This window comes from Bufo bufo, chromosome 1, assembly GCF_905171765.1.
Source record: "Bufo bufo chromosome 1, aBufBuf1.1, whole genome shotgun sequence".
Classification (NCBI taxonomy): Eukaryota; Metazoa; Chordata; class Amphibia; order Anura; family Bufonidae; genus Bufo; species Bufo bufo.
The window spans coordinates 587,008,621-587,031,825 of record NC_053389.1 but is presented as its reverse complement, the minus strand read 5'-3'; the positions used below and the strand labels follow the sequence as shown (position 1 = coordinate 587,031,825).

Sequence of the window (23,205 nt, the reverse complement as noted above, 5' to 3'; positions counted from 1 at the left end):
TAGCTTCTAATCAGATGGGTCCTACTCTAACATGCCTCTCCTGGGCTTACAGCCTACAATCTGGGCAAAGTAGTACCAAGCTGTATCCTACGCATGCCTCTCCCAGGCTGTGAGCCTGCAGTATGGGCTGGGTAGAATACAGCTGTACAAGCTATCTGATTAAAAGCACATGGTAAATGGTCTGGTGGTGCACGGTTCAATCTCACCACCAGGGGGAGCCACTCCCCTAGTGGCAGTGACAATGGGGAAAAAAATAAACGAACCAGCACCTCCACAATAAGTGAATATGAGAACGCAGGTGCACGCTACTTTGGCTAAAACACACTTGGATTAGTAGAACTACAGGTAACAGCACTCTGCTAGTCAATTGCACAAAGATATAAGCAAACACCACAGTACCCTGTCTCCTTAACAGTGATTTCCACAATAACCCGCCCCCTTAACAATGACCTCCACAGAGCTCTGTTTCCTTAAAATGGGACCTCTACAACATCTTGCCCTTAACAGTGACCTCTACAGCACCCTGCCACTTTAAAACTAACCTCCACAGAGACCGCACCTTTAACAGTGACCTCCACAGCATCCCGCCCCTTAACAGTGACCTCCACAGCAGCCCACCCCTTTAACAGTGACCTCCACAGCATCCCGACCCTTTATTAGTGACCTCCATAGTACCCCATCTCCTTAACAGTGATTTCCACAACACTCCGCCCCCTAACAGTGGCCTCTACAGCAATCTGCCCCTTAACACTGACCTCCATAGAGGACCATCCCCTTAACTGTGACCTCCACAGGAGCCTACCCCTAGGGTGGCCAGAGGTCTGGTTTTAGGCCGGACAGTCGGGCTTTCAGACTCCCTGTCTTCCATCCGGTGCAGGGCCTGGGTGGAGACAGGGATGTCCTTTTGAACAGCTCACTCTCAGACAGCAGCACTTTGCTGTCTGAGCATGAGCTGCAGGGAGAAAGTCACCCTCCCTCCCACCCCTGCAGCTGACAGATGATTTTCACCTACATTTTTTCAATCCCTGTTGGCTGCGGAGTGAGCGTGGCTTAGTGGGACATGGGGGCGGGGATTTTAAGTTCTTCTTTTGAGGGTGGCCTGAATGGACACCCTACCTGCCCCCTTAACTGTGACCTCCACAGCACTCCGCTCCTTTAACAATATCATCCACAGCGCCCTGCCGCTTTAAAGCTGACCTACAGCAGCTGGATTGTTATGGAAACCTGGTGTAAAACTGTGTGTATGTGGAGACTAAGGGCCGGTGAACTTCTATTGGCTGATAAGGGTCATGTGACCAAGCTTCTATTGGCTAATGCATTTTTTGGGAATATCTCAGAAACGGTATGTGCTAGAGAGCTGAGACGCATTGTAAATGCGACGGTGCAGATTCCTTTAGCGGGCATACACACATACATACACTCAGCTTTATATATTTGATTAAGGCCTCATGCACACGGACGTTTTTTTTTGCGGTCCGCAAAAACGGTTTCCGTTGTTCCGTGATCAGTGTCCGTTTTTTCATCCGTGGGTCTTCCTTGATTTTTGGAGGACCAACGGACATGAAAAGTGAAATAAAAAACTAAGTCAAGTTTGCATTGAAAATTATAGGAAAAACGGACACGGATCACGGACACGGATCACGGACGCGGATGACTATCTTGTGTGCATCCGTGATTTTTCACGGACCCATTGACTTGAATGGGTCCGTGAACCGTTGTCCGTGAAAAAAATAGGACAGGTCCTATTTTTTTCACGGACTGGAAAAACGGATCACGGAAGCCAAACAGTGCATTTTTTCCGATTTTTCCACGGACCCATTGAAAGTCAATGGGTCCGCGAAAAAAAAACAGAAAACGGAACAACGGCCGCGGATGCACACAACGGTCGTGTGCATGAGGCCTAATAGCCAGAACAGAGTGCCTCCATTAAAGACAGGGCCCCTTTCTAAAAGGACTTTGCAAGAATATGTTTTACACGGCCAACTGAAGCTTGTCTTGGTAATCAGCTGAGGAAATGTGGTTGTCCAGTTATTATAACAGCTAGAAAGTTGGAAGTAAATTAGATGAAACATTGAATTACTAGGTCACTGTTAATTTAAAGCATCCTAAGACATAGAGTACAGTTAAAAAAAGAATTTTCCATTTTGAAATTCGGATGGAGGTTGGCAGCATGTGATGTGCTTTCTAGTAAAATCTAGCAAAGAGCTGCTGCGTGTATAAATAGTTTGAGACTCTTCCCCAAAGCAATAATTATTCTAAAAATATGAAGCATTCAGCTGAAGTGAATTTGCATTGGATTTAATGATTCTGCTGAATGTGTAAAATATTGAATCTCCTCATTCATAGCAGGAGGCTAGAGGTGCATGGATACAGTACCCCACTGAAAGGGGGGTTTGAAATAACAATGCAGAGAATATATTTGCATGTAGAAAACTGCAGTGAAGGATTCTATTATAGAAGCTGAATATTATTAGTAAAAATAATTTTAATATTGCTTATTTTTTCTAGGAGACACTAGAGCTGGCAATAATTGTCATGTAAAAGGCTATATTTCTAACATTATGTGATATAGGAATGGTCTGTATGCTGTATTAGTCAATGTTCATATTTTGGATAAAAAGTACAGTATAAAGTGAAACTGCTCCAAAAAGGAGACCCTGTTTGAGAAGACCAACCCCATTATCCAGACCAGATTTGCTGTCATAGAATTGCAGTTCCAACATATATTATGAACACTAGCCATCTCCTTTAAGAAGACCACGTTTCAATTACATTTGTGATGGTCGATTCAAAGACATTTCAGTGCACTAAAGGCTATGGACTATGTGAATGCAATTTTTACTGATTTTGGGCTAAAGAAATTTTTTTTCAGTTGGCCTTTTTTTTCACAGTTTTTGTCATACAGGGTTAAGTTTCAGCCTCTCTGCAGAGTATCTTGCTTTTAGTTTCCCACTAAATCATCAGGTTGCTGCTCCAACGGCTCCATGTATAGCTCTTATCTCTGAACTCCTGACAGTTTCTAAAAACTCTAAATTCTTATCAAACAGATAAGACTATGGTGTATATGAGTATTTATGATCCGTCAGGACTTCATAGATAAGGGTTACATCCAGCCATTAGAGTAGCAACCTAATGGTTCAGTGTCAACATGAGAGTAAGATACTCTTCAGATTGAAACTTAACCCTGTAGCAAAGAAACTGTTGACCAATTGAAAAAGTGTAATTGAATCACTTTTCTAGTACAGGCACATAAATAAAGGTGGTTTTCTATAAATCAGAAAACTTCTTGAAATTCCCACAAATAGATATATTATTCACTTTATATACTTACTTCTCAACGGGTCCCCATAAGCTTATTTTCATTTCTGCTTCCCTAATGTTTACATGCCATGGCAACATTATAACTTTATATCCTGTGATGTGGTAATTTTTGTTACTGTGGCCACCAACATTAGTTGGCCTCTGAATTATGTGATGCGACTTAATTATAGACTACATATCATGTCTCCGTAAAGTAAACACTAGGACGGCATGAACCAGAGGAGGTTGATGGAATCCGGTGCCAAAGCAAGATTTCAGTAGCTACCTATTTTTGTAGTTAATGTTCCTTTTGTCATGTTTAGTTACTTTGTTTTTAAACAATGAAATGTTGGATGAAATGTTTTCAACTGCATGCTGTCTTCCCTGACTATTAAATATTGCAGTACACAGTTTTTCCACTAGGGTATACTAACTGCTAATTCCTCGGTTCCCTTCCTAGGTGATCATCACATTGTCCAGCTCCAACTTAAATCCAAAGAAACTGGGATGACATTTGCCAGTACAAACTTTGTCTTCTATAACTGCAGTGTTCATAACTCGTGAGTAGCAGGTTTAATAAATATGTAAATGTGCAAATTACATGTTTACAGTTTAAGTTTTAGTCTTTTCATTATGACATTGAAAACACATTTAAGTCTATATGTAGTCACAGGCCAGAGAGACAAAGAATAATTCAATCTGCTTTTTTTTTTAAACATTTTTCGTGCCTTTTAGTGTACTGTTTGGTTTCCATGACGATCTCAAACATTGAATTGTTGTGTCTGACTGCCTAGTCATATGCCATAAACAATGTTCTACTCCCTACTTCTCCATTCATGTTCTCAGCAGTTTTTTTTCTAGCATGAGCCAAAGCATTGTGTGTCATATTGGTTGTTTCCTGCAGTTTTCATGTATGATATGTGTGATCTTATGTGATATTGACAGGTATAGGTTATAAATGGATCCTTAACCATGAATTATTACCACTGAATTTAAAACACATATATTTAATGCCTACATTGTTATCTCACTTGAATAGTTATACGTAGTATAAGTATCCTGTAACCCTATTAAAGGGACACATCCACCAGAAAATAATATTTTTTAAACTAAATATTTATTGAAATTTTTTTTTTTTTTTTTTTATTATTGGTCATTTTCATTTTGGTAACACTACGGCATTTATTTTAATTAAATAAAACATGTTGTCTTTCTGTAGAAGGTCAACATAAACAATAAGAATTTTGATATAGAAAATCCATATTCTGTTTACTACTACTGTGAGTGGAAGATGTTACCCAAAGTTTAATTCTCATAATAATAGTAGGTGTAACATTGGAATAACAGTATGATTTAATTAAATACAACATGTTGGCTTTCTGTAGAAGGTCAACATAAACAATAAGAACTCTGATATAGAAAATCCATATTCTGTTTACTACTGCTGTGAGTGGAAGATGTTGCCCAAAGTTTAATTCTCATGATAATAGTTGGTGTAACATTGGAATAACAGTATGACAGCCATATTGTTCCTTTGACATGCCTAGGTAAAGATGCCCATAGAAGAGTACTGCATTGATAAGTGTAAAGGCACCTTTTAAATGGCCCTATAGAGCAGACATTTGTCGGAAAGGAAGCTTTCTTTCCTGACAATTGCTTGCTCGTCAGTGGAGGAGAAAACTTCATTTACATGCAGGGATCTCCTTCACAGTATGGGGAGGAGCAATTCCTGCTGATGAGTGGTTTGAAGCTTATGTGTCCTCTTCAATGTCTATCGGCATGCTGTCCAACCTGTAGCAGTGGTACCATGTAATTACACCTTCCTCTTCATTTAAAGAGAAGAAGTTGCAATTACACGTCACCACTGCTACAGTCTAGATGGCATGCAGGTAAACATCGAAGAGAAAGCAGTGCTGGCAATAGTGCCAAGGCCTCTTCAAACAGCTGATCATTGGGGTACTGGATGTCAGATCCCCGTCTACATGATATTAATGACTTATTGTGAGGCTAGGTCATCATACAGTAGCACTGTATAGTCCCTTTAAAAATGTCTGCACTGTTTGGGTTCTGCAGATTTTATGTTTCACAGTACAGAGCTGGCTGCAGAATCTCATTTACAGTGAAATACTAACACATCAGTCTTCATTTTAATGATTATTTGACATAAAGCCACATAGAATATCATTCAGGAGATGAGATGGGGGGTCTGGAGACTAAGCTGTCAGACAAGCTCTGTTTCTGTGAATGACATTATGCAACTTGCTATGTACTGTGATACATAAAAGCAGCGGAAGCGACGTGCAACATCTTTAGGCCTCATGCACACGACCGTATTTTTTTGCGGTCCGCAAAAACGGGTTCCATGACCGTTTTTTCGTTCGTGGGTCTTCCTTGATTTTTGGAGGATCCACGGACATGAAAAAAAGTCGTTTTGGTGTTCGCCTGGCTGTGCGGAGCCAAACGGATCCGTCCTGAATTACAATACAAGTCAACGGGGACGGATCCGTTTGACGTTGACACAATATGGTGCAATTTCAAACGGATCCGTCCCCCATTGACTTTCAATGTAAAGTCAGGAGTTAATATACCATAGGATCAGAGCTTTCTCCAATCCGATGGTATATTTTAACTTGAAGCGTCCCCATCACCATGGGAACGCTTCTATGTTAGACTATACTGTCGGATATGAGTTAGATCGTGAAACTCAAATCCGACAGTATATTCTAACACAGAGGCGTTCCCATGGTGATGGGGACGCTTCAGGTTAGAATATACTAAAAGAACTGTGTACATGACTGCCCCCTGCTGCCTGGCAGGTGCTGCCAGGCAGCAGGGGGAAGCCCCCCCCCCCCTGTAGTTAACACATTGGTGGCCAGTGCGGCCGGCCCCCCCCTCCCTCCCCTGTAGTTAACTCATTGGTGGCCAGTGGGCCCCCCTCCATCCCCTGTAGTTAACTCTTTGTTGTCCAGTGGGCCACCCTCCCTCCCATGTAGTTAACTCGTTGGTGGCCAGTGGGCCCCCCCTCCCTCCCCTGTAGTTAACTCATTGGTGGCCAGTGGGCCCCCCATCCTCCCCTGTAGTTAACTCATTGGTGGCCAGTGGGCCCTCTCCCCTCCCTCCCCCTCCTAATTAAAATCTCCCCCCCTATCATTGGTGGCAGCGGAGAGTACAGATCGGAGTCCCAGTTTAATCGCTGGGGCTCCAATCGGTAACCATGGCAACCAAGACGCTACTGCAGTCCTGGTTGCCATGGTTACTTAGCAATTTGTAGAAGCATTATACTTACCTGCGAGCTGCGATTTCTGCGTCCGGCCGGGAGCTCCTCCTACTGGTAAGTGACAGGTCTGTGCGGCGCACTGCTTAATTAGGAGGGGGAGGGAGGGGAGAGGGCCCACTGGCCACCAACGAGTTAACTACAGGGGAGGGATGGGGGGGGCCACCAACGAGTTAACTACAGGGGAGGGAGGGGGGCCGGCCGCACTGGCCACCAACGAGTTAACTACAGGGGAGGGAGGGGGGCCCACTGGCCACCAATGAGTTAACTACAGGGGAGGGAGGGCGGGGCCGGCTGCACTGGCCACCACCAGCACCTGCCAGGCAGCAGGGGGCAGTCATGTACACAGTTCTTTTAGTATATTCTAACCTGAAGCGTCCCCATCACCATGGGAACGCCTCTGTGTTAGAATATACTGTCGGATTTAAGTTTTCACGAAGTGAAAACTCATCTCTGAAAAAGCTTTTATGCAGACGGATCTTCGGATCCGTCTGTATTAAAGTAACCTACGGCCACGGATCACGGACACGGATGCCAATCTTGTGTGCATCAGTGTTCTTTCACGGACCCATTGACTTGAATGGGTCCGTGAACCGTTGTCCGTCAAAAAATAGGACAGGTCCTATTTTTTTGACGGACAGGATACACAGATCACGGTCTCGGCTGCAAAACGGTGCATTTTCCGATTTTTCCACGGACCCATTGAAAGTCAATGGGTCCGCGAAAAAAAAAGGAAAGCGGCACAACGGCCACGGATGCACACAACGGTCGTGTGCATGAGGCCTTAATAAAATGCTATAGCAAAAAGGCTTTCCAGCCAAACATACATGAATTTAAGTGAAAAAAATAAAAAATAAGATTACACACAACATGCCACTGTAGTTTTGGCACCAAAGCTAGGATGAATTCCAAAGAAATCAGAAATACAGTATAAAAGAAAGCCTCTTAACAAATCAGGTGCTCTCTGCCCTGCTGTGCACCAGAAACTGAAGTCTATGCCAGCTATTGGCTAGTGTAGACTTCAGCTATAACTTCTGCCACTTTCTGGCAAAACTTATAGTAAATGCGGTGGGCTATGTGAAGTCCCGCCCCCTAAAAAGTCTAAAAAGTGACAAATTATGGCTCACATATGGCGTGTGCCATAATGTTTGATTTTTTACACCACAATAGTGTCCCTCCCTTGTGTACACACAGCTGGCTTCGGATGCTACGTTATGGATTTGTACATGCATCCATAATATAAACTAAACATACGATATGCATAGACTTGTCAAAAGTTTTTCATGTATGATCCCTATGAAGTTTTCCAGTATTTATACAGTTTGGGGAACTTTTCAGTGTCTACATTTGCAAATCTAGTAGAAACGTTTAAACTCTATATTATGTGCTGCAAAAGATACCGCTACCACATATTGAGTGGAAAGGGGTTGATATTTATGCATTGCATTATTTTGTGTATCATAGGTATAATAAATGTAGATCACTTTAAAGAACTGTTTAATTTATTCCTAGCATATCTACTGGATATGCCAGAATTTCCTGACCCAGGACCCTCAATTATCAGTAGAATGGGGGTACATTGACCCCTGTTTGGTGATTCCCAGATATTGTCTTTTGATTTGTGTGCAGACACCTCTTCACTGTACTGTGTGGCATCTGGAAGTCTGAAAATGGGGGTCACTGGCCACCTCATGACCCCGCACCTAGCAACCTTTTTTTAGCAAATACATTAAATATACCATAAATGCTTAAGATTTGAATACCCCTTTATATACTGGCTTATAAAGCTTATTATTCTCCAGCCATTTCTCCAGCATCACTTACTGTTCTATACCTTATTTATTGTTTTCATCTGTGCTCTTTTTCTCATTTGTGGGAAATTTCCTCTTTCATGTTAGCAGCATTTTCAACGAAGAAAGAGAAAACGCCCAAGTACTAGTGTATCTGAAACAAGATTCTGATTTGCTTTTGTAGTTTCATGATGGGGAAAATTGATAATGCCAAAACAGTCTTCCATACGCTTTATGAAAAGCATATTTCAGAACGAAAATGTTGGGCATACATGAAACTACTGAACTCCAGAAAACTTTATTTCCCATTGGTATTTTCCGTTTTCTACATTGAGACCTTTTAGAATCCCTTATCTACTAATGATTACACTAAAGCCTTAATACATTTGTACTAGATCCATGTCTCCAAATAGGGCTTTGTAGGAGTTGTAGTAATAATCCTTCCTTTCCTAAAAATGTCTATGACAAAGAAAGCAATTTTCTTTGGATTTTATTATTGAGGACCTATCCTTAGGATTAGCCATTAATATTAGATCAATGGGTGTCCGACTACACCACCAATTAGCTGATTGAAGGGGCCATGATGCTCCGGTGAGTGCTCCTCACACTTATATGTACTCACACTGTACATATATTTGCCATGTTGGGTATTGAAATCTTGTCCCATAGAATTCAGACCCCCACTGAACAGACCCCACCGATCTGAGGATGTAATTAATATTAAAATCCCAGGAAACCCCTTTATATTTACCTGCAACTGGCATTAACAGCTTTGACTACTGTGTCACAGTATTTATTTTTTCAAAGGAATAAAGCAACAATGCAGTGCATCCTATGAGGATTTAAGTAAGATGCATATCCTTAAGCGTGCCAAATAGGACTGATATGTTAATGCAAATAGCTACTTAGGGACTGTTCACATCTTGTTTTTGCTGTACGTCAGGCAGATATGTTTAGACATACAGAAAAAAACTAAAATAAATTATACAATTTTGTGGTCATCTATACTTTTTTGCAAACGTTTGTAAAATTTAATTTATCTGTCTTCCATTCACTGCAATGTAAAAAAAAGTATACGTTTCTATACGTTTTTTTGGCAGGACAGAAGTGTGGTATGCTGTCAGGCAAAAAAAAAACAACGTATTAAAAAGTAAACAGTGACAAAAATATGCACTTTTGAACTATGTCCGCCCAATAATCCTTCGGGTAGGACATCAATATGTGAGCAGTGAGTGTCCAACTCCCAGGTCCCACACTCATTCAGTAGGATGAAGGAAGTTGTGGACCCTTCACTGCAGCATGTAAGACAGTGCGGTATATGTATGTGCAGGTACTGCACCTTAGCCATATACCAGTGAGATGTAGCTGCGGCATAATATCAGATACTGCTGCATGGATGAGATTACTACTGTGTTGGTGCTGCAGTAGAAGGGCCAAAGTGCCATCTTCCCATCTGTGTGCTGAGTTAGAACAGTGGTCAGACCCCAAACAATCACACATTGATCATCCTTAGAATAGGCCATCAATGTTAAAACCTGGAAAGTTTCCACCGCTGTGGAAAATCTACAACAGAGACTGTGTAAGTGTGGCCGTACCCATGTGGTAGTCTCTAAATCATAGTGTGCACTGTCTAGCATTCCCATACAGGTATATTTCTTCCCATACAGGTACATTATCAGTGATAATTTCATTACATGCCATTCTATGTCCCTGCTTCTACGTACTGGGGCAGAAATAAAGATTTAAGACAGAAAAATTCAATATTCATGACAGACTATGTTATGAGTTGACAGACTATGTTGTGAGTTGACAGATGCAGTAGGCATTTTAAATTTATCATAGTGAATACTTGTTATCAATTTGAATAACAAATATTTAATTGAATCTACATTCTATTAGCCTAGACTTTTACTGAGGAGCCATCCTCCACTCCCTCCTACTGACTGAGGGTGGCATCTATGTATTCATGTATTTTATATTAAATTGCTACAATCAGTGCAGCCACGTGGATTGTAATACATAAGAACTGTTTGTATTGGTTTAGAGGCCATTAGTGCATCCTACATGACATGGACAATTGGTCTTGAGTAATATCAATCGAATGGCATAGGCAGTGACTATTGGTTTAGTAAATATTAGTTTTCTTCATTAAGCAACAATTCTGTAACATCTTAGAACAGAGGAGTGCCAGAGGTTGAAACTACAATTTCCAGCATGCTCCATTCATTCCTATGATATTTCTTAGAAGAGCAGAGCAAATCTGCATGCTTGGAGTTGTAGTTTTACAACAGCTGGAGTGCCGGAGGTTGCCTACCCCGTCTTAGAATGTGGTTAGGTGCTGTTCCTCTGCTATGCCTCTGAGAAATGTATGAATAACTTGACAGCTTGAGTGCTCCTAGCTGGAAACATGTCTCTGCACACTCCATAGTTTATATCTTTAGATATACAGTACAGACCAAAAGTTTGGACACACCTTCTCATTCAAAGAGTTTTCTTTATTTTCATGACTATGAAGGCATCAAAACTATGAATTAACACATGTGGAATTATATACACAACAAGTGTGAAACAACTGAAAATATGTCATATTCTAGGTTCTTCAAAGTAGCCACCTTTTGCTTTGATTACTGCTTTGCACACTCTTGGCATTCTCTTGATGAGCTTCAAGAGGTAGTCCCCTGAAATGGTCTTCCAACAGTCTTGAAGGAGTTCCCAGAGATGCTTAGCACTTGTTGGCCCTTTTGCCTTCACTCTGCGGTTCAGCTCACCCCAAACCATCTCGAAACAAACTTCAATAAATAAATATAACCTATCTCGACTTACTTTGTTGTGCCGCTGCTACCTCCTGCAGCCTCTTCTTCTCTGTTTCCAATCAGTGCTGATAGTATCAGATTGTGTATTAACATACCTCTTTGACAAGGGGAATTGTAACATCCAATTGTCATTTTTTTCATACATTTCTAAGAAGAATAACAGAGTAAAGGCACAACATAGGGTTATAGGAAAAGATGCTTTAGAATATTTAATTAAGAATGCACATATTTACTAAAATAGACATTAACAGTAATATAGTAATATAATGAGCAACGGACAGGTTATCCCATTGCATATATTAAATACTGAAGAGGAAATGACTAGAGATTCTGGTTCGATTCGATCAAATCACACAGGCAATTTAATTCAGGTCAAATCAATTCTACCCAAATTGAAAGTGCTGACGTTGCCTGGTTAGTCAGTCTCTCTCTCCCTTTTTCTCTCTTCAAATTTCCAAATTTTTTAATCCATTTGCTCGTCTCTAGAAATGACTATAAGTGTCCCATCTCTAAACCTTTTAAAACAAGCATGCAATGCTTTTCGACAATCTGTAAATCTTATTGATTGCTAACTACAATGACATTTTCCTAGCAATAGTTTTTATAGATTACATTGAATTTCTTGAAGCTCATATCATTTGTACTTTGAATTTCATATATTCTCTTTATATTCTCAGGTGCCTATCTTGTGTGCAAAGTCCATATCAGTGCCATTGGTGCAAATATCGACATGTGTGCACCCATGACCCTCAGACCTGCTCCTTTCAGGAAGGAAAAGTCAAGGTGCCAGAGGTAAAGATTCTATGTCCAATTCTATTGCAGTTTGCTTGTAAATAACTAATATACCAAAATCAATGTCAGTAGGTAGACTGGTAACACAGTAGTTTTTATGAACTACAACATTAATTTGATTTGATTTAAAGGGCATCTGACAGCAGATTTGTACTTATGAAACTGGCGGACCTGTTCCATGTGCACTTGACAGCTGAAGACATCTGTGTGGGTACCATGTTTATATGTGCCCGCATTACTGTGAAAAATTATGTTTTATTATATGCAAATGAGCCTCTAGGAGCAATGGGGGCATTGCTGTTACACCTAGAGGCTCTGCTTTCTCTGTAATTGCCTTTGATTGACATCATGTCTGCCAGCCCTGTCAATCAGAGTGCAGAGGGCCGGCAGTTGCAGAGAGAACAGAGCCTCTAGGAGTAATGACAACGCCCCCATTGCTCCTAGAGTCTAATTTGCATATTTTAAAACATAATTTTTCTCAGCAATGCTGGCACATATGAACATGGCACCAACACAGATGTCTTCAGCTGCCAAGTGCACATGTAACAGGTCAGCCACTGTCAAATTGATCACAAATCAAATTGATATGTCCACCCTTACCTTTCTGAAAATTTAGTGAGGACCCGTCACTCTGTTTATTTCAGAGGGCTGCAATGGATACAAAGCCCCTGTTCTCCTGATCGATGGGGGTCCCTATGATAGGAGCTATACACTCACCTAAAGAATTATTAGGAACACCATACTAATACGGTGTTGGACCCCCTTTTGCCTTCAGAACTGCCTTAATTCTACGTGGCATTGATTCAACAAGGTGCTGATAGCATTCTTTAGAAATGTTGGCCCATATTGATAGGATAGCATCTTGCAGTTGATGGAGATTTGAGGGATGCACATCCAGGGCACGAAGCTCCCGTTCCACCACATCCCAAAGATGCTCTATTAAGTTGAGATCTGTGGGGGGCATTTCAGTACAGTGAACTCATTGTCATGTTCAAGAAACCAATTTGAAATGATTCGAGCTTTGTGACATGGTGCATTATCCTGCTGGAAGTAGCCATCAGAGGATGGATACATGTTCTCATTCTGTTTACGCCAAATTCGGACTCTACCATTTGAATGTCTCAACAGAAATCGAGACTCATCAGACCAGGCAACATTTTTCCAGTCTTCAACAGTCCAATTTTGGTGAGCTCGTGCAAATTGTAGCCTCTTTTTCCTATTTGTAGTGGAGATGAGTGATACCCGGTGGGGTCTTCTGCTGTTGTAGCCCATCCGCCTCAAGGTTGTGCGTGTTGTGGCTTCACAAATGCTTTGCTGCATACCTCGGTTGTAACGAGTGATTATTTCAGTCAACGTTGCTCTTCTATCAGCTTGAATCAGTCGGCCCATTCTCCTCTGACCTCTAGCATCCACAAGGCATTTTTGCCTACAGGACTCCCGCATACTGGATGTTTTTCCCTTTTCACACCATTCTTTGTAAACCCTAGAAATGGTTGTGCGTGAAAATCCCAGTAACTGAGCAGATTGTGAAAAACTCAGACCGGCCCGTCTGGCACCAACAATCATGCCACGCTCAAAATTGCTTAAATCACCTTTCTTTCCCATTCTGACATTCAGTTTGGAGTTCAGGAGATTGTCTTGACCAGGACCACCCCCCTAAATGCATTGAAGCAACTGCCATGTGATTGGTTGACTAGATAATTGCATTAATGAGAAATAGAACAGGTGTTCCTAATAATTCTTTAGGTGAGTGTATATCACTCTTTATATTTCCTGCTAGTTTATCTTGACATTTTCCTATTGCTGTCTACCCATTGCAGCCAAGAATAAATATGTCAAAATGATAATGTCAGCATAGCTTCGGCTAAAGTGACATATTTCTGTTAATACTTCTTATTGGCACATGTGTCAGTCCTCCACACAATAAATTGGACATTGAAAATGTCTTGGAGCAATAAATGGCCTTTGTGACTGATTTGAATTGACTAAAAACGTGGTGGGAAGCCAATGGCGTATCATTTAAAAGACAGGTTATATAAGGAACATGCAGCTTGTCACCACAAGAAAATGTCAGCTGAGACTCATCGGTTTTAGATGTGCCTCCATTCCCTTCCCTTTTGGTAAATGTTATTTTTCTTATTTTGGACAAGAAATGTAAAAATTCTGGAGGATTGCAGCTCCAGATGTGTGTTGTGCAATAATGGCGACACAATATTGCCAAGTTCTAAATGTCTATAATCTATGTGATAACAGCATGGTTGTGCTCTACGGCTGCCTAAAATGATTCTCTGAGGAAGCTATTATTGCTGTCATAAACTGCAGCACAAGAAAAGATAAGCAGAAATAAAAACATCTTTCTGCACAGTTTCTTTTTTTCTTTTAATTCTTTCTTTGTAGCTTTTAGTATTGTCACCTGAAGGTGTTGTCATGGTAACAGTTTTTGTTGCTTTCCTTGGTCCTCAGCAGAGGTTCCGGCAGTAGGGTCACACTCGCGGTTTCATTATTATTATCCACTGTAAATGGATCAGATGGATAAGAAAACAATGCAAGCAATTGGTGCCAACTTACTGCGTTTAGTTTCTAGTATACAATCGCTGACATATTTACAAAGACTGAATGCTGTGAATGTCATAAGCAGTAATGTTTGTGTGATTTGTCCCTCAGGATGAATAGCTTTCTTTAGTTACAAAGTGCAGCTATTAGCTAAATAATATCTCATCGGGATTTTCTTAGTGAATAGCATCCATACATACAGGTTATACTTTGTATATGTACTATTATCACCGCTGTTTAGGAAAACCGTAAGTAATTTACCAACATATAAAGTTGCTTTATGTGTTAAAACTTTATATGTTAGTTTATGTTCTAACAAAAAAAAAAGTAAAACATAACAGTGAAGTCAGGGGATCCTCCGCACAGCCATTTCTAAATAGAGAAAGCTGCTTTTCAGGTTCAAACCTCGGAATCCCAAATGATGTATTTTGGTAGTTATTTATGGCTTATCCTCAGGATAGGTCAACAATATCAGATCTGTGGGAGTCCGACAACCAGCACCACTACCGACCAGTGCTAGAAACTATGCAGTGAATGGAACCAGAAGCACAAGGTTCCTCCCACTGTATAGCGGCTGTATCATGGTACTGCAACTCAAGTGATTGGGAGCTGATCTACAGTATGCCGGTGCCGGAAACTACACAGTAGATGCTAGCGTCTCCCCGAAACAGCAAATCAGTGGGGTTGCCAGTTGGTGGAACCCACAGTCTAATATTCATGACCATAGGTAGAGATAAACAAATTTCCCCAAATTCATTTAGGAGCCAATTCAGTAGAATCAGCTGTCAGATTCGGTTCAGTCTGAATAGAATTGGTATGAAAAGTGCCCCAATTGCCCTGAAAAGTCGTGTATGACATTCTGAGGTGTCCTAGGACTTTATCCAACCTCTTTCAAGCTCTTTAACATCAAGACAGAATTAGTAATGTTAAGGTGACAGTGACATACTTGACTATTGGTAATTGAATAATACCCAGTGGTAACAAACAGCCTGTTTATTCTTAATTTGGCCCATTTATTTGGTCCAAAAATTATCCAAAAGATGCCTTCCTCTGTGTCTTCTGATCTGTAAAATGGTTTGAGTAATGTTTCGGATTAACTGAAATTAGGGTCTTTTGGGACCTTTGGGGCCTGGAATCACCTAGAACTAATTCGCTTATCTATAGCTATCAATATCTAAGTACAAGAAAACCCCTATAGTTACTAGCTTGAAATGCCCTCATTGGACATTTAATCACAGGTGGTCTTTAGCAGACAAGTCCAAAATGAACTTTCTTTTGTGGACAAAGTATATATATATATATATATATATATATATATATATAGATAATTGCTCTCTGCATATTAGCAGCACTCATAACCAAATTTCCAACTTTCATGGAAATATTGCCTTGTAATCAATAAAATGACCTTGTGGAAATACCAGGATAAAGGAACTATTGCAGGTTTTTCCCTTTACAACTTAAAAACAATAGACAGATGTAAGGTCTGGAACTTTAGGGATGTGCAAAGAGAACTTGAATATGCACTGTGGTGTTGAAATGGAGTCCCTTGGGCCTACTGGACTTTTGAAAATCTCTTTTAATTGCATTATAGTAATTTCTGCTAGGTTGCTATTACACAGAGAGGGTGACCCATGACAACCAGATACTGTTTACCACTAATTGAAAGGACAGGTGAAGTACATGGTGTTTATGTTCTTCACATGTACTTGCCGTGGAACCACATGTACAATGTGTAACTGCATCCTTACAATTGCTTACACATGGCATCAATAATAGGTTATTTCAGAATAAACCCATACAAAATAGGGTTAAGTGAGTGGCTTCAGAATCAGCTGGAGTTGTCTTCTGCTGGATCTTTCAGGCCATATTGTGTAATGATCCTATTGTTGAAAGAGGTATGACCTCACCAGTGGATCCTTTGGTACTTTGGTAGTCCAATACATCCCTGAAATAGTATTTTGAAAATGTGTTCTTTTTAATTCAAAAGCAGCCATTTGTCTTATTATTACAACATTTTTGGCTAAACGTCATTGACCTCTCTAAGGCTGTGTGTAGAATCAATAACAGACCTCAACATGTAGACCAGGCATGCTCAACCTGCGGCCCTGCTGTAGGCTGATAGCTGTAGGCTGTTTGGGCATGCTGGGAGTTGTAGTTTTGCAAAGGCTGGAGGGCCGCAGGTTGAGCATGCCTGATGTAGACCCTAAAAATCAGAGACCAAGCCTTGGTTTAAAACAACAACCTGTTGAATCAGTCCTTGACTGATCCGATTTGGGCACATGCTATGATATTGATGGTTGTCTTTTTTCCACCACTGCTGATGAGTGGTTGACTGAAATTATGTATTTATGAGTGAATTAAATACTACAGAGAAAATATATGAAGCCTGTAATATCCTGTAAAGAAAAGAGAATTGCGTAAAGCATGATCATCTTGTAGCATCATCCAAAAGGGTGCACAGAATGAACATAAGAACAGAATGGGAGTAGGGGAATTTATGACTGGGGTTACCGCAGAAAACTGGCCTACAGAAGCAGCAGATGCTATCGCAAGCCTCATTGGTGCAATAATTTGCGACTTTTAGCCATTTTGCACCACCACCACCACCAGTGGTGTAGATTTGATTTCCTGCTGTAAATTTCCTGACATAAATTTCCTGATATATGGACAGCTAGCTGTGACAGATTTATTAAGAGGATTGTGCCTCTTAGTAGATTTGTTGCTTCTTCCTCTAATGCACTTTTTATTAAGACTGGTGTATAAAGCACCAGTCTTAATATATTCTCCCCCCAATATGTTCAGACATCGGTTGGTAATAGGTTATGTCAATTGATAGCAACACCTATCCTTCACACGGGGTTAAACATAGAGAGGTGCTTGTAAAACATCTCCCATGACAGATTATTTAGGTGATAAAACAGCCCTGCTGAGCCCGTTAGATTCTCCCAGTGTTATGCCAAACTACCACGCTGTAAAATATAACTGTTGTTCATTATTGCAATGAATGTGCTGCCAATATTAGAGACTTAAGATCTCATTTTTCCCTCTTTCTTATCCACTGATGTTGGCACCTGTCTATCATTAAAAGGGGCGATGAGAGCTAAGTGCTGTTGTTATGGAAACCTGCAGACTTCCCACTGTGTTTAGGGACGATAAAATGGATGGGTAATAATGTTTGTCAGAGGCCTGTTTGAACGAACGCAAGAAAACTTATATTGGAGAAATAGAAGTGTCTTAAACATACACTGGTGAAATTGGATCGTTATCATCCTGGGGTTAGAACTTAGGTGATATTTAGAGGCACAAATTGTGGAAAATTGAAAGTTATCCCTTCAAATGGATTCAGAAAAAGAAAAATAGTGACTCGAAGAACCAATCTCTTTTATCATGTGTAAATTGTAAAGATGAGCCATCTTACGGGTTTTGGGCATATTTATGTGGATGTACATTGTAATTTTAGGAATCGTTTCTTTATTTTCTCTGATTTTATGGTACTGTAACATACAGTACTGTGTAAAAGTTTTAGGCAGGAAAATGCTGCAAAGTGAGAATGTTTTTAAAAATAGAGATGCTCATTATATATTTTCATTAATTAACAAAATGCAAAGTGAATGACCAAAAAGGAAATGTAAATCAAAACAATATTTGGAGTGACCACCCTTTGCCTTCAAAACAGTATCGGTTTTTTAGGTAGAACTTGCACACAGATTTTGAAGGAATTCGGCAGGGAGGTTGTTCCAAACATCTTGGAAAATTACCTACATATGTTCTGTGGATGTAGGCTTGTTCAAATCCTGTATCCCCATGTATTCCCAGATAATCGCAGACAAACTCAGATCCTTGAGGACTTTGTAAGGGCTATATCATCACTTCCAGGACTACTTGTTCTTCTTTAACCTGAAAATAGTTCTTAATGACACTTGCTTTATGTTTGGGGTCATTGTCCTTCTGCAGAATACGTTTAAATTTATACTATTAACACTACTATTTTGGAAACCATTCTTACTTTGTAGCACTTTTCCATACACCTAAATCTTATGAACTGTACTGCATGAGTATATTATATACATGACGGCTTCTAACTTTTCCCTATTTTTTCATTGCTTTCCATAATTTGTCAAGAAAAATAAACTGCCACTTATTGGGATGTTGTCGATCAAAACTGAAGTTCGGCTTTCCTTTACTGTGAATTGTTAGTGTGGCCTCTAGCGCCCAACACCTGAGGCACATGCCCTGCTAGCACCCCTTATAATTACCCACCCCTCATCATTACCCAGCACAACTTATATAACACAGGTTACTTAAGGTTCACTGAATAGATGCAAATAATTACAATTATTATTTCAGCAATTAATTAAATATGCCATCTGCTTGACGAACCAGCATTAAATAGTTTCATATCTCATATGGAAAGTAAACCTCTGGTCTTACTAGCTGGTATCCTATGTACATTTACATTCTCCCTTTTAAATAGTCAGCTAACTTATGCCACCTCCTAGGGAATATTCTACCAAGTCTGATACGCCCCAGTTAAGGGGCTGTTTGACATGAAATGAGGAAATAGTGATCAACTTTTGAAATAAGATACATTGTGTGTCTGTAGGATGAGACGATGCACTGTAAACTATTTTAACCAGAAAAATGTCCACCTTCTGCTTTAAACGTGATCCCTACTTTTCAAGTTCAGTGAATTTTCCTGGCAGATTAAAAAATGAAAGTTGAATTTATATTATATTTATATTCCTATGAGAAATTATTCTCATTTTTAAGCACTGCAAGGTTATTCAGTTATAATTTAAAGGGGTTTTCTGGAACCTTCTAAAACTCAGAATAAGATCAGTTTCACACAAGAGTATTACTGGCACAAATCCAGGCATAATCATTGTTCCAATGACCCAAACTGACTGCATCATAGATCCCAATGATGCTATGATTTTTGGTCTGTAGAACTGTGGCATGGCCAGGACACTCAACTGTAATATGTCCACTTAAATGCACCTTTATTAAACTTATGTGAATTTGGCATAACAGTAGATAGTATGATACAGAATAAATAATATTGACCACTCCTGTACGTCCACATGACAGTCACTGGCCTTAGTGATGATGTTTCCATGTACAACACAAGACCACTGTACGTAATGCAGGACAAGTACGCACAAAAACATTGTGTTGACCACCTGAGTATCATTATTGGTGCTGTGGGTGTGTAATAGTATTACATGATTTCTATTCTGATATGCTGAATCGTCAAGGTTTGGAAAGCGAAGTAGTCCAGTGACTGTGACATTCTGGTTGACTGGAGTTTACTGAAGCAATGTATAGTCAAATAACAGTACAAGTTGCTTAAAAGATGAATGGCAATAGTCGTAGCATGAGGCAAAGGTGTGGTCAAATAACAGTCCAAGCTTGTAGGATGCTCAGAAGCAGTAGCTGGGCCAGAGACTGAAAGCAAAATAATCTGGCAAGGAGGATGTGGCAAGGCCTGGCTAAAATAGGAAGTCCAAGGGTAATTCTATTTTGGCAATCAAGGCAAGACTATCAAGGAGCAAAAATCTGTCCATCAGATTCAGGAAACAGGCTGCCTAGACTTGCCAGTAGCTCTGTGAGAAGAGCTATTGCCTTGGACTTAGACATTTCTGGTTTCATATCCTGACAGGAGGGTTTAACAGGTCACTTTATTATTTTTTTTCTACTGTTATGCAAACTTTTAACACCCCATGAAGCTTCCTTTTAAGTGTTATTCTCTAATTTACTCTGATGTAATTTGTCTTCCAAACCCTGATCATGGGCATTTTACTAGCTGGAGGAGCACTATTTTACGATCTTTTTTAGTATTCATGTGGATGACATATATCATTAAAAAGACACTGCTCCCCTGCTCAACATGGTGCTAGACATGATTAAACTAAGATATAGCGCTACATCTATTCTGAAACTACAGATGAAGTTTAAGAATAAAATTGAAGCTGTAGCACAGGGATATTCAACATATAACTCTCCAGCGGTTGCACTGCTACAACGTTTATTATGCCTGGATTGCCTTCAGCTATCAGCATGCTGGGAGCAGAGGTTTCACCACCAATGAGGCGAGGTGAGGCAATCGTCAGGCAGCACCAGGCAAGAGGGGGGCCATCTGAAGGGCCATGAGCTGAAGGGAAGGGGTTAGGTTAAGAAATTGGCATTGGGGAGGGGGAGGGCACTGTTTCAGTTTTCGCCTCCGGCAGCAGGAAGGCTAGATGAACCCCTGGCTGGGAGCTGTAGTTTTGCAACTGCTGGAGGGCCAAAGGTTGTACATCGATGCTCTAGCAGATGACAGAGGTCAATGGCTATTATCTACTCTAGTCCAGGTAAAAATCATTTTCCGTATTCAGACACAAAAACTCTTGGCTCACTGCTCTCTTTGTCCATTTCGCTACTTTGAGCCTCTTAAATAATAGTGAGAATGAAGGGCTGCCAGCAGAAACCCCTCTATTACAGAACCCTGTTGAGTCTCATTGAGAATCGTAAGAGGCTGATTAAACACGACTCCTCATGTAAGGTATGACTGCAGACAAGCAGCCACAATTAATTTCTGTGCAGCCCGCAGAGACAGACAACACTCCTGCTGCTTTGTCCATGGGCCTATAGAAGGGGCTTGTGCTCTCATTGAACATGTAAAGGGGTCTCAAGGGCTTTATTGATATAAATCAAAAAAAGGAACTTTTTGTGCCTCTTGGACACAGCATCTTTCAACTGACGATGCTAACACACGGTGCATTATGAGCCATTAACTGGCTAATCCATGTTAAAAGGATAAAGAATCAAAGGAAGTTGTAGAACAAAGACACAAACCTGTGGATGGAATAAGCCAGTCATAAAGTATAATGGAGGGCATTAAAGCTGGTAAAAGGATGCGCACGGCAAAAGGATTTAGTGAAGATGTCCTCATATGCTAAATGTATAAAAGTGGAATCGGCTATATTGAACCGCTTAAAATAATATGAAGCAGCATTAAAGAAAACAGAGCTGTGAACATGAAAGCTGAAGATGAAGACTTGTGAAGTCAACCTCTTATACTCGGCTTTTATACTGTATGTTGGATAAATACTATTTGCTTGAATGGAAAAGCACATTTAAGAAAATGATTGTCGCTTTCTTAGCATTGAACATTATCTGTAGAAAGATTACAAGCAAAGGCTAGAATGGGGAAATGATTTCTCCAAAGGTCCCTTATGTCTAGGAATGTCTCTTCTATTCTGGGTGATAAAATAACTTACTTTGTGCAAAGAATAGGAACTGCTACCATTTATGATTTGGTTATTAACAAGTAAACCTTTAAGGTCTGGATGATTTTTTTTTTATTAAGAAGATAGCAGTTGCACTTAGGCTCTATGAGGGAGTCAAAAGGGGGGGGCACCAATATTATAAATGGTACATAGAAGCTGGAGGTCCCTTAAACAGATTATGCACTAGGGTGCAGAAGTTTCAGGTTACACCTCTCGATCCATCATCACAAATAGTTATAGAAGAAAAGGAAAAAGTACTGATAGAAACACTACCGATGATAAAAAAAATCTCCAGGAGTCATAAAACTTTACAATCATAAAAGGGTTCTCCCACAATTAAGGCCACAGTCACACTAGAATTTTCTGCTGATCCGTCAAGGATCTGCAAAAACTCTTTCTTTACATTAATACAACCGCATGCATCCGTCATGAACGGATCCGGTTGTATTATGTCTTCTATAGTCAAGACGGATCTGTCATGAACCCCATTGAAAGTCAATAGGGGATGGATCAGTTTTCTATTGTGTCAGAGAAAACAGATCTGTCCCCATTGACTTTCATTGTGAGTCATGACAGATCCGTCTTGCTCGGCACCACATCACAGACAGAAAAACACTGCTTGCAGTGACCCAGAGTCTAAAGATATTATTTGTACCGAAAAATAAACGCCGTAAAATTTATAATGTAAAAACGCAGTGGCAGTATTGCTATTTTTCCCCATCTCCCTCCCAGAAAGAGTTAATAAAAGTTAATCAGAAAGTTATGTGTACCCCAAAATGGCTCCATTAAAAACTACAACTTGTCCCGTAAAAAAACAAGCCCTCATAAAGCTATATAGACGAAAAAATTAAAAGTTATAGCTCTTGGAACGAGACCATGAAAAAAGGAAGAAAAACGCTTGGTCATAAGGCCCAAACAGGCTTGGTGACTAAGGGGTTCATTCTGAACACATCTACATCCCCAGTTGTAAGAGGGTGTGCACACTTATGCAAACCACATTATTTTAGTTTTTTTTTTTTTCTTCCCTCCACCTAAAACATTTCAGTGTTTTTTTCAATGAGTTGTACAGTTTATAGGTCACATTAAAGGTGGAAAAGTTCTGAAATGATTTATCTTTGTCTCATTTTTTTACAGCACAGAAACCTGACATTTTAAACAGGGTGTGTAGACTTTTTATATCCACTGTATGTAGCCTATTGTACCTACTTGACTATAAAGTAAAGTTTCTGCATATCACAGATGAGATTCTCTGTACATTGACTGATAAGACTGTGCGTAGACTGATGGACTCGGAGACCGATGGAACTGCAGAAGTCATTAGTACTGATATACAGTAGATGATTTTGTGGTGGTTTAGTCCTATATATGATCTTTTCATTAATATACCCAGTTAAGAAGACAATTTAGCATGG

At 40.2% G+C, this 23,205-nt stretch overlaps 1 protein-coding gene across 1 annotated transcript in view; it reads left to right on the top strand.

Annotated features, from left to right (window-relative positions):
- PLXNA4 (plexin A4) overlaps positions 1-23,205 on the top strand; it is an 810,841-nt gene that overhangs the window by 608,973 nt on the left and 178,663 nt on the right. Inside the window, exons 8-9 of the mRNA XM_040413397.1 lie at positions 3,761-3,860; positions 11,855-11,969. Of these exons, the coding sequence (XP_040269331.1) occupies positions 3,761-3,860; positions 11,855-11,969 (215 nt within the window). The remainder of the gene's footprint in view (positions 1-3,760; positions 3,861-11,854; positions 11,970-23,205) is intronic.